Raw genomic sequence first — 12,215 nt, 5'->3', positions numbered from 1 at the left:
GGACAGAGATGGAGAGAGGAAGACAGGCAAACGAGCACGTCAATCCTTCCCTTCAGAGGGCACAGCTGCAAACAAAATTCACACCCAGAAATGTTGTTTCCCAGCCGGACCCCATGTCCACTTCCCGGCTTCTCCACAGGCTCGGAGGCTCTGGAGACGTGCTCACAAATTAGTACAGTATCTGCCACCATGGCAACGTGACGGGAGGAGTATTTCGCAATTCTCAACAATTCACACTCCTCTTCGGTTTATGCAGGGGCACAACATGCTTCAAGGTCACGGTCCTTTACACTGGCAGCTACATGGAGACTGAGTAGTGGAGAGTTGCAATTGTATCTTTAATACATTAAAGGTTTTCATTTTCAAAAATTAGAAATGTCAGCTTTACTTGAATTTTGATAAAGAATACCTTTACTGTTAAACACACGCAGGCTTACATCCATCCTCTGGCCCTGGCCTCACACGTTCCAGGGCTTGGGTGTGCCGAGACACAGGTGCAACATGTTCCCCTCCTTCAAGCTCACGTGTACACATCTCTCACGCACACTCCCACAGGACCTTGCATGCAGGGAGCACGCGGCTATAGGCCACTGGATAGGAACTCCAGTCACAAAACAATTTAAATGCAAAACCATGGAAATGAGGCAGGGAGGGGAGGGTTCCCTGACACTAGAGGGCAGGGGTTTGTAAGGGAGGTGGAGGCAGGTGAGGGAAGGCTGCCTAGCATCTCTCTATTGGAGGAAAACAAGAAAGGAGCTACACGAATCCCCAAGGTCAGCCTACACGGAGACAGTTGATCCAGTTTAAAAGCAGTACTGGGCTCAGGGCTGGCACGCCTAGATGCCTTGCACCCGTCACAGCTGTGGGGACAAAGACAGGACACGATCTTTTTCCAAGACGTTTCCCACAGGCTTAAATATAAAATCCCTTACCTTGTGGTCAGCAAAACAAGCCACAGGAGGACAAATGGTCGAGGATTCCACTTCTAGGAGAACCCAAAGCAGCCCCACTCAGAGACCGTGGAATAGAGCCATCAGGGCTGCCAGAGAGTGAGGAGTTCCGGTTTTGCGAGATCAAGAGTTCTGGACATGGCTGGTGGGGATGGTGGCACGACCACATGAAGTACAAATGCCACTGCACGGAGCACTTAAAAATGGTTACCATGGTCAATTTCATGTTTTGTGTCTTTGGCCACAATGAAAATAATAAGCAAACAGCCAAGAAGAAACCTCTTGGAGGGACACTAAGGAGCTTGACCACCTTGAGCAGAACACAGGTGAGCAGTAAGATAGAGGCTGGGGGTTAGGAACACTGTTCTCCAGAAGAGAACTCATTTATTTTCGTCCTTTGCCACCACAGTTAAACCCCCACTCTTGGACAGGAAGGGTGGGGGCACTGCCAGGTGGAATTTCCAGCCAGCGCAGTACATCAAGGAAGGTGTCAGCTATGGAGATGTTCAAGCTTGCAGAGGACAGTCCCCAACATCTGCTCTACTGTGTCTGGTCCACAGCTCAGGTTAGTCACTCCTAGTGACCATGGGGAGCCCGCTTTGGACAAACTACAGTTTGCAAATGACCTGGACAGGGCTAGGTATTCAGAGGCCACCAATTCTCAAGAGCTACATATCGGTAGCTCTAGGCACCCATTCTGACTGCACCCTGACTGGCCGCAGAGCAGGGTGGGGGGCTGCCGGAAAGCTAAGATTCGTCCTGCTGGGCAGATGGTCAGCTGGGGAGGCTTGCATCTTCTGTTTCCAGAACACAGATCATTCTCCACTACCTCCATATAACCCTTTAAAAATACCCACCCACTTAAAAGATCAATGAAAATGAGATCTGTTGGAATAGAAGATACACCCTTCAAGTAAGTGAACTAATTTCGTTTTGGGCGTGGGGTAGGAAGTTATTCAACACGATAACCATGATTCCAACTGCTGGGAATTTTTTTTTTTTCCTTGCCTGAGCACCAAGAGGAGGCTAGCCAACTCTGCCTGCCAGGAAGGGAAGGAAAGAGGAGCCACACACACCGTAATGTAAAAATCTAACAAACTCACTGTCCCAGTGTTACCGAGTGATAGGCTTGGGGAGGGGGGTGCAGACAGAAGATGGCAGGAGGAGGGGTTTCATCTTTCTGCTCATCAGCAAGTTAATCACCAACCACAGTAGGTGCTAGGCGAGCAAAGTGTAAGACAAGGTCCATTTCTCAAGTAGGTCATTACAAACTAGAAGACCAGACCAAGGTGCTTGAAAGAAGGGAAAATATCCAGACAGTAAACGATCAAAGGCTAAATGACGTGGTACAAATGTTTCACACCAGTGCCGTCTCAGAGGGAGAGAATCATCACTCCAGCCTCCCCGCCCCCCACCTCAGCAATGCTTGCTCTTGCAACCCCTCCCAACTTAAGCCATCCCAAAGCCACTTCTTGATTTCTTCCTGTTACTCCCTTCAAAACCTGTTCCTCACATGGAATCTAAGACGAGTGATTTCACACAGCATTCATCTTTCTCAGTGGGACTTCCTTCCCTTAGAATACCCAGAGCCTAAGGTATAAACTTATCCAATCATGATGCTGTAAACCTGCGTGTCCACTCTAAAGATTTTTCCTCCCAAAAACCCGTTTCTCTCCCAGCCTCCCCTACTGTAAACCCTGAAGCCCAAAGACCTTTGCCTGTGTCCTCAGGTCACCCACCTGACCACCCCTTCCCTTCAACTGCCCCCAGGTACACAGGCCTCCTTTCCTTTAAAACACCCCAAGGGAACACACTACAGCCTGCAGCCACCAGCACACACTGTTCTGTCATTTCCCCCAAGTCTTCTACTGCTGGCTGCTTCCTGTGACCTCTTAAAACACCTTCACCTCATCAGGTTCTGTTCTCTGTCCCACAATGCCTTGCCCTACTTCTGTGACCTCCCCCTAATGACAGGGCCACTTATACCTCTATGACCCAGCCCAGTGCAAGTATTCAAGTATTTGTGGAATGCCGAGAAGGGTGGCCACAAAAGGCTCATGAAAAGGAGAAAATCGGACAGTATAGGGGGAAGATTTCATAGTTAACCACCTTGTCTTCCTCTCAACCAAAGCCACCTGAAAGTCAACCACTAAAGAATTCTTGCTGCAGCAGTGGACACACGTGGAGTGCTTGTGTGTCAGGCACTATTCTAAGGACGTGGCACGTAGTAGGTCAGATTATTCTCCTAAGCCCCCTAGACCAACTCTCACTCCCCTGTAACAGATAAAGTAACAGGTACAGAAAGAGCGTGAACTCATTCAAAGGCACAGAGCTAACAACAGATGAGCCAGGATCCCAATCCCCAGACAGGCTGGGGTCTGGAGCCAGTGCTCTGATCACTCCACCAGGCCCAGTCTCTTAGGCTACCTCCTCATCACCTCCCACTGACACCTCAGCCCCATGAAGGGAACCCTTTGAGCAGGTTCCTGCCCGGGCCACCAGATATCTCTTAGCTGCAGACACCGGTGGGCACCCATGTGACAGCCCCAGCACAGTTTTATTGTTTACCTGCAGCAACAGAGAGATGCAAGGGGCTCAGAGGCTCCCTCTGTAGGGGAAACTCAAGCCCACCATCTACCACCCAGCCCCGGGCTCCCCCGCCCATGACCTGCACTTACCGTTTCATCTTCCAGCCTGAGCTGGAGGCTGGGGTCTCCCACCTTGTAGTCCTTGGTTAATTCTGCGGAGCGCCACACTTCATCAGGGTCAGGAATCCAGACCCTCGTGTGCTGGAAGATTAAGACAAGAAACTCAGAGAGAGCTTTCAGGTTTCTACATACGTGCTGCTCTGTGAGGGGCCCTCCGGAGAAGCTGTGAGGCTACCTGGACACATCTTCCTCCCTTATTTCCAATCAAAGGTGATCTAATACCGTGACAACAGGGAAGTAACCTGCAGGACTGGGGACAGAGAGCACTTTATAGATCCTAAGAGACCACCACAAATCAATTTAATTATAATTCTGCCAGCAAGACAGCCAGGCCTGCGTCTGGTTACGTCCGCCAGAGCTCGGCAACCTTGGGGGGGACAAAAAAGCAACGCAGAGGCAGCACCCATCATGCTGCCAACAACAGAACAACACATGCCAAGACCCAGACAGGAGAGTCAATCTTCCAATCCTGGGGACCTCTGCTCTGATATGCTGCATTCAGGGACAAAACCACTTTCCTACAGAAGTGAAAGAGAGTGGTCAGCATATTGAACGTGTACCTACATATTCCTAAATTGTCAGCAACCTCAGTTTATTTGTGCATTCTCTGAGCCACAAACATGCCCAAAAATCTCACTCCACCTCCCCCTGCAGCTATGAGATCTACAAGTTCATTTAGCTGGTGAACTCCCAGCAGGGAAGATCATAGCCCTTGGTGGGTGAGTGAGCCACTATGATCACCTGGGAACGTTGCACCTCAGACCAGCTCAGGAACAGGAAGGGACAGAAGAGCTTCCCAGGTGAGTGGAGTGCATGGCCATGGACACCACAGGTCTGAGGTATCAGGACCCCCCCCCCCCCAACCCCTGTGGCTGCTCCTGAAGGCACTCCTCACACCTGGAGACAACCTCCTCCATTTTGCAGGTATGTGATCGCCACAGGGCCTATTTGCACTTGGCTATGGATGCCCACATGCAGTTTCACGGCCAATAGACATGCTCAGCAATCCTGAAAAGGACAGCTGGAATGTGTGCCGGGGTCAGTATGACCGACCTCCCTTGTGGGGTGACAGCTCCATGCCCCAAACTTGTGGCCCATCGGCTGCCTGGGCACAAACAGCCAGCAGGCTTTTATTTTAGGCCTGCTGGGGATCAGAGCAAAACCCGACGTGGAACTCGAACCCACAAACTGTGAGATCGTGACCTGAGCTGAAGGATCTTCCTTGCTTGTGAGCCCGCTGGAATCACTGCATCTTTATGAAAGATGCTATCGAGCTTTACAGTAGCTTCTGCACTTGAGAGGAAGGCGTTAAGAGTGCTCTAAGCTACCTCCAGAACAAACTTTCAGCATTTGCCAGCCATAACTGTCAACACTGCTTCTCCCCTCAGGTGTTCCTGCCTCACCTCCTCCGCTGTGGCGGAAGCCTCTCTCTGCCCAGCTGCACGGACTTTGATGGCCCTGTTCCCCCCCACCCAGCTTCAGATGAGGGAACTTTCCTCAGCCTCACTACAGCCTCCTGTCCTTCTGAGCCTGCTTCCAGGCCTTTCCCTCCAGGCAGAGGGAATACAGCACGCCCAAGAAACTCTCCTCAAAGTCTCCACTCTACATAAATGGGGTCAGGAATGACTCAAGGGAAGAGTGATACAGAAGAATGAGGAAAATCTCAATAGGAACTGAGCAGAGGTAATGAAGCTATGTGGACATCAAGCTGTGTGACGTCCTGGAAGCCAAGGGGGCCCAGTCCCAGCCCACAGAGGTTCATCCAGCCTTATTCCTGCTGTCCAGATCCCACAACTGTACACTGCACTCAGCACCAGGGAGGTCTTATTCTAGGAGGGCCCATCCATCTACTTACATAAATCTCTCCAAATAGACTGAAAGCACCTAGAGACAGAAAATTGTCTCTATTTTCCTATCCCACAGAGCCCAGCGCAGCATCAGGGCCATAAGGGGACTATAATGATTGATACTTCAGAGCTTTGCTACTGTGAAAACCCCAGCCTCACCATTCCCTGGGGGCTGGTTAGAAATGTAGCACCTCAGCCTCCACCCACACCCACCAAATTGCTGCACACGCCAAGTATTCGCTGTTCTGCTCCTGAAATCTGTGCTCATACTTCCCCGCCTTTGTGCCTGGGTCAGCCAACTACAGCCCTGGGCCCAATCTCGTGTAATGCCTGTTATTGTGCAGCCTATGAGTTAAGAATGGTCTTTAAATGTTTAAACAGTTGCCAGGGAAAAAAGGGTGCTATCTAGATGATAACATGTCTGTTACATGAAAGTCAAATTTTGATGTCCATAAATTGTGTTGGGACACAGCCACACATTCCCTTTGCATACGGTCTATGGCTGTTTCTGCACTTTGAGGATGGTTGTGTAGTTGTGACACAGGCCCTATTAGCCCAAAACTGAAGGGTTTACCATCTGGCCATCACTGTGAAGGTGTGTTGCCCTCATCCTTTACAATCCTGGTTTCCTCAGTCCAGAACGCCCTTCCCTCATCTGTCCACGTGGGCGGAGTCCAAGTCCCAGTGCCCCGTCCTCACTGGACTTGCCTTCCCTGGGTGAGCCCTACCCCACTCTAGGTGCAGCAACCCCTTCTACAATTAACTTCATGGTTTGGCAGTCATTTCTTTCACATCAGTTTCAGCTTACTACTTCAAGATCTTTCTGACACACAACTGGGCATCCCCATATCCCTGGCAATATAACAGATGCTCTATCAATTGTGCTGAGACAGGAATCAGCAAGTAACACACTTATGAGGCACCTGAATTACATGGAAAACACCATGGGTAGCACCATGTAATCAGCACAAACGTGGAGATCTGTACCCTGACCTTAAGGAACATACCATCGAGTTGGGTAGAGAATTCACATAAAAATATACTCCAAAGAGTGATGTGACCGATCCCTGAAGAGAGTAATAATTATTCAGCAGGGGCAAGCACGACACGAAAAGGGAAGCAGCTATGATTGATGCAAACTCCACAAATAGAGGGCCAAATAAATGCTCCTCTTTTTAAAGGATGTTGTGTTACAGGCCTGATCAAGCAAGTTTTAGATTCAAATCAAGTAAACATTTGGGCACCTAATATGTACCAACTCTGTGCTAGATGCTGTCCTATTTCCTCCATCTCCACAATGAAGACACACATGGCCATGTGCAGAGAGGAGAGCAGCTCACTGTGAAACCAGAAAGAAGGAAACCCTGCACTGTGATGGTACGGGGTGGGGAGGGTGATGTCTGCAAGCAGGCCTCCCCACCTTTATCCTATTTCATGGATTCTCGGCTTCAAGTGCTCACGAATTACTGAGCAGAACTGGACACCCAGTGTCATGCGTGCCACCTTGATGAGCAATTAACAGGACTGCCAAGGGCAATTTTAACCATCAAATTTTGCTTTACATGCTGACTTAGTGAACAACCCACCATGCCTTCCCTCTCCAGACCTACCCACCTGAGGAAGACCCATTGCCTCTGGACCCCTGCCCCCCGCCAAACAAGGCAGGACATGATCAATGCAGAGTAAACAGCCAAGAGAACAGGCTAAGCATTTGGAAGGGGTTTCCCTTGGAGCACTGGGAATGTTCTCCAACTAGATAGAGGTGGTGGCCGCACAGCCCTGCAAATGTATCCATGTCCCTCAACTGCTCACTTTAAATAGTTCATTTCACCTTATGTGAATTTCACCTCCACTAAGCATACAACTGTTTTTGTTGCTGATGATGCCAACAGTATCCTGTTGGCATAGTTCCTCAACATCTAATGTGGAAGAAACAGCAAGATAAAATACATTCTTTTAACAGAAAACCATCGATTCTACAGGCCAGATAGAAACTCCACAGCCAGGGTTCTGTGTTGCCTCTCATTTTCTTACCTTCAAGGAATTCCCTCAAACAAGTCTGACCTCTACCAGGTTTCCTGGAGGTAGATTACAGGAAAGATAAGCTGACTCACGTAACCCAATTACAGCGCCACTGAACTTGTCACTATCCCGTTTTAACCATGCTTAACTCCGTCATATCTAAAGAGATAGAAATCTGACTTGATAACCGAAGAAAAACTTATTTTTCTTTTGGAAAGAGCCCTGAGTACTAACCAGAGAAGGTAAAGGTCCCTGTGAATGGAGATGCATCAGCAGGGAGAGCTATTCTCCAGCCGCCGGTTCCTCCCGCCCAGGTCTGTCTGCAGGGGCTGCAAAGGCAGCTCTAGGCTGGAGGGAGGAGTGACCATGGCAGTAATGCTCAACCCCAGCTGCACCTTACAACCACCTGAGAAGCTTCTAGAGCTTCTACAGCTTCCTATGCTAGGTAACCCTCTAGGACCAATTACATCAGTCCCTGGGGTGTGGAAACCAGGCAGTTTTCAAAGCTCCACAGGTGCATCTGACACCCCCCAAGTTTGCAGGCTCATGGTTTCATTTGCGAACTTATTTGTGGTCACCACAGACCCCCATGTGCCCAGAGGGCTCTCCTTACCCACCTGTGGCTGAACAGGACATCCCAGCCCGAATATTCTTTGATCTTGAGCTAAAGCATGATCTCCAGAGAGTCCCTGCTAAAGTGTACGTGCCCTGTCAAAAAGGGCACCCAACACTTACCCATCTGCAGGGATCATCATGTAGTCCAGAAGCATGTCTGTGTGGGCTCCACAGCCAGACAGCCTGGGTAAGAACCTAACCACCACTTATTAGCCTGGGTAAGTTGATGAGTAGCTCTGAGCCTTGGTTTCCTCAGCTGTACAACACAGGTCAAAGTTAGGTGTACCTCATGAAGTGGTCCCAAGAATAAATGTGATCCCATAGCATTAGAGAATTATAAGCATTCAGCAACAGTGACTATGAGAACAGTGTACACTGTGTCATCTAAGAATGACAGGCCAGGAAGCAGATTCTGTCGACTATTAGATAACAGGAAAACAGCAGGCCTAAGGGGTTTCCTCCAGGTTAGTGGGATCCTTTCGATGTCCTGCAATTTATGGTTCATAGATAGCCAAGCCTTGCCTAAAAACCTACTTAAACTTCAAAACTCCAAGAGAAGGGATTCTCAAGGCTGGATGGCCTTTAAGAATTATCTGCAGGTCTTAAAAATGAAAAAAAAAAAAAAAAAAGGAAAAGAAACAAAACACCAATGCCCATGTCCCACACTTGAGTAATTAAGATAAAATCTCAGAGTAGGGCCCAAGCACTGTAACTCCCTAGAATTATTAAGTAACTTTAAGTACTTTAATTCTTTCACCTTAGTTTAAAACTGAAGAGGAGCAGGGTCATCACCTGTGTATCACAGAGAAGAACAGAGGGTAGAAAAGCACAGAACAACTTGCCCAAGGGTCAAAGCCATGATCAGAAAAATGATCTGTGACCTCAAGTCCTCTGCTGTCGCCCCCTTGTGGAGAAATGCTAACTTGATTCCAGTGGCCCAGGTCCCATTGAGGGTGTATTTTACACAGACACAGTGGTCTTATAAACACTCACAGAAACAAGCGCATACAGCCACTTACAGGGACACGCCGAGTTAAACCACCGTGTACTTTAAGAATCAGACTGAATACTGGATTGCAATGGAGCCTTGAAAGTTGAAGCAAGGCAACGTGGGCACCATCTCCTGGAAACGGACTAGAGGAGAGCCAACAGTCTAACCCGGTGGCTGACTGGACAAATTGCCCGTCCCCTCCTCCCCATGTTAGAAACACCAGGAGCAGGCATACTGTCTGCCTTGTTCACAGCTGTACCCTTGGCAGTGACATGATGCCATGGTTAGCAGGCAGGAGATCTCTGCTCTAGAACTGAAAAATCAGGGCTCTGGTTGGGGGTGTGAGGAGAGTCCTTTTGGCTAAAACTGACAAGAGAGTCCATAGCATTTTCTCAGGACACAAATTCTGTCCTAGAACTCTGCGAAGACATAGGTCAAGTTGGTCAGCCTCTCTCAAACAGCATAGAATCCACCGCATTTCTCCATACCAGACCAGTCTCATCACAGAAAGTAGCAACAGCCAACAAAAGTCACCAGTATTGACCTAAGTGGATAGGCTGTAGGCTCCCAAGAAAACCAACTGTTAAAGGGCAGGGCCTGGGACTCAGATGCTCCCTGAGGCAGGAAGGAGCACTCCAGCAAAGGACCATAAGCTGCTTCCCCAACCTTGCCTGGAGTCCAAGGCACAGTGTGCAAAGGAGGGGAAGCAGAGAACCAGGGCCAAGAGGCTACAACTCCCTCTAGGCCAGAAAAACATGTACTCCTCATAAAGATGTGGGCTATCCGTAGCTCCATTATTTAAGTGAGGACACACACACTTTGCAAATACGTCCTAAGAGATGGCCTCTGTTTGGTGTAATGTGTCCATTTTGAAGCAATACTTCTATGGATAGGAAAGAAAACACTTTGAAAATAAACCAGCATTTTCTTTTTAGCACAATAGTGGTTTCCTGAGTATGGGGTACTTGGCAGGGTACTCCCCTGTTTTAGAAACTGTGAGAACACCTCAGCTACCTGCCCTGATAAGAGGAAATGAGTCACGTTTCATTCTTCTGCATAAGAAAGTCTGGAGGACAAAGACTAGACTTTTTTGCCTAGCAGGACCACCCACTATCCTCTCCACATCTGAGGTCTGAAGATCATGTTCACAGGCCCAGACATCAGCTGCATCCTGAACCCAGGGCTGATGATTAGTCCCCTAGACTGGCAGGACCCAAGTCATGAGTATCCCCACCAGTTGGCTCCTGATCATCTTTGCCTTCCCTCATACTGGGCTCTTACTTTATGAACTGGAGAGCAAGGAGGTTAATTAAGACTTAGGTATCTGAGGGGTTAACATCCAAGAAATATCAAGAACTTCTAAAACACTAAAAAATGGTTTAAAATTGGACAGAGGACTGGAGTATGTTTCGAAAGACCAATACAGATGGCCAACAGACATGTGAAAAGATGTCACTGATTGGTGATGATTTTTAGGGAAGTGCAAATCACAACCACAATGAGACATTCCCTGACACCAGACAGAATGGCTAGAATCAAACAAGAAATAAGTGTTGGTGAAAATGTGGAGAAAAAGGAACCTTTGTGCACTACTGGTGGAAATGTAAACTGGTGCAGCCACTGTGGAAAATATGGATGTTCCTCAAAAAAAAAAAAAAATTAAAAGCAGAAATACCAGGGGCACCTGAGTGGCTCAGTCAGTTAAGCGTCTGACTTTGGCTCAGGTCATGATCTCAGTTTGAGTTCAGGCCCCACCCACATCAGGCTGTCTGCTGTCAACAGAGCCCGCTTCAGATCCTCTGCCCCCCTCTCCCTCTCTGCCCCTCCCCTGCTTGCTTTCCGCTCTCAAAAAATAAACATTAAAAATTTTTTTAAATAGACATACCATATAGTCCACTAATTCCACTATTGGATATTTACTCAAAGAAAACAAAACACTAATTCAAAAAGATATATGCACCCCTATGTTTCTTGCAGCATTAGTTAAAACAGCCAACATATGGAAACAGCCAAAGTATTCACCAATAGATGGATAAGGTAGATGTAGTTTATATGTAATAGAATATTATACAACCATAAAACAGATGAGATCTGGCCACTTGTGTCAACTTGGATGGATCTAGAGACAAATGACATAGGATTTCAGTTATGTATGGAATCTAAAGAAAAACAAAGGAATGAATATCAAGGAGAAACAGACCCCTAAATCAAACAAAACCAATGGTTGCCAGTGGGAAGCAGTGGGGGGGATGGGCAAAATGGGTGCCAAGCAGTGGGAGGTAAGGCTTCCAGCTATGGAAGGAGTAAGTCATGATCAAAGGCACAGCATGGGGACAATAATAGCGCTGCACAGGAGACAGATGGTCTACACTTACGATGAGCATAACAAAGACTTGTTATGTTGTACACCCAAAACTAACAGAACATTGTGTCAACTAAATTTCCATGAAAGAATTTTTTCCAAAAGGACTCAGGTATCAGGTACTGGCCTGAACTTTTAGCACAGGCTAGGGTTCTCCATCTATCCAGTGAGGAAATGCTTCCACAGTAGAGGTGTTAAGATTAAACGAACTGACGTATAGAAAACATTTACCACAGCATGTGGCACACAGTAAGTGCTCAGTAGTTACTGTTACACCAACAGGAACTGGGGCCCAAGGGGCATGAATGAGGCATGGAGACATCTCTCCAGGGGAGCACAGACACAGGCAAGTAATCCTGGCAGAACCATGAAGCGTCACGGGAACTCAAGCCCAACTCCTCTGCTTTCTCTCCTGAATTTAGCTCCGCCTCCTCCTCTAGCACCAACACCTGCTTCCTGGTTTCCCTGTTTGCTCATCCCGTAAAAGTCTTCCCAGACTGGAAATAACATTCCCTCTCCTCCAAATGCTCTTCACTGGGAAGCGCTCTATAACTTACAACCAAAGGGAACTGTAGGTAACTCTTCTGTGTGTCCAGAACAGACAAGAAACTCAAAAGCCATGTATATATATATATTCTGGGCCACAGGTAGATTCCTGAGCCCCAACCCAGATCTCTACTGAACTTGCTCCATGTTCTTTCTTAAAAAAAAAAAAAGAAA

The 12,215-nt window shown here is 47.9% G+C and overlaps 1 protein-coding gene across 2 annotated transcripts in view; it reads right to left on the bottom strand.

Moving 5' to 3' along the window:
* Positions 1–12,215, bottom strand: part of MYO5B (myosin VB) — a 333,306-nt gene that overhangs the window by 191,306 nt on the left and 129,785 nt on the right. For both annotated transcript variants that reach the window (XM_039228822.1, XM_039228821.1), the window contains exon 2: positions 3,629–3,739. In XM_039228822.1, the coding sequence (XP_039084753.1) occupies positions 3,629–3,739 (111 nt within the window). The remainder of the gene's footprint in view (positions 1–3,628; positions 3,740–12,215) is intronic.

The sequence above is a fragment of the Hyaena hyaena genome, unplaced genomic scaffold (assembly GCF_003009895.1).
Source record: "Hyaena hyaena isolate Hyena2069 unplaced genomic scaffold, ASM300989v1 scaffold_33, whole genome shotgun sequence".
NCBI classification, from domain to species: Eukaryota; Metazoa; Chordata; class Mammalia; order Carnivora; family Hyaenidae; genus Hyaena; species Hyaena hyaena.
Note: the sequence above shows the minus strand (reverse complement) of the source record. Positions and strands in the feature narration are given on the sequence as shown.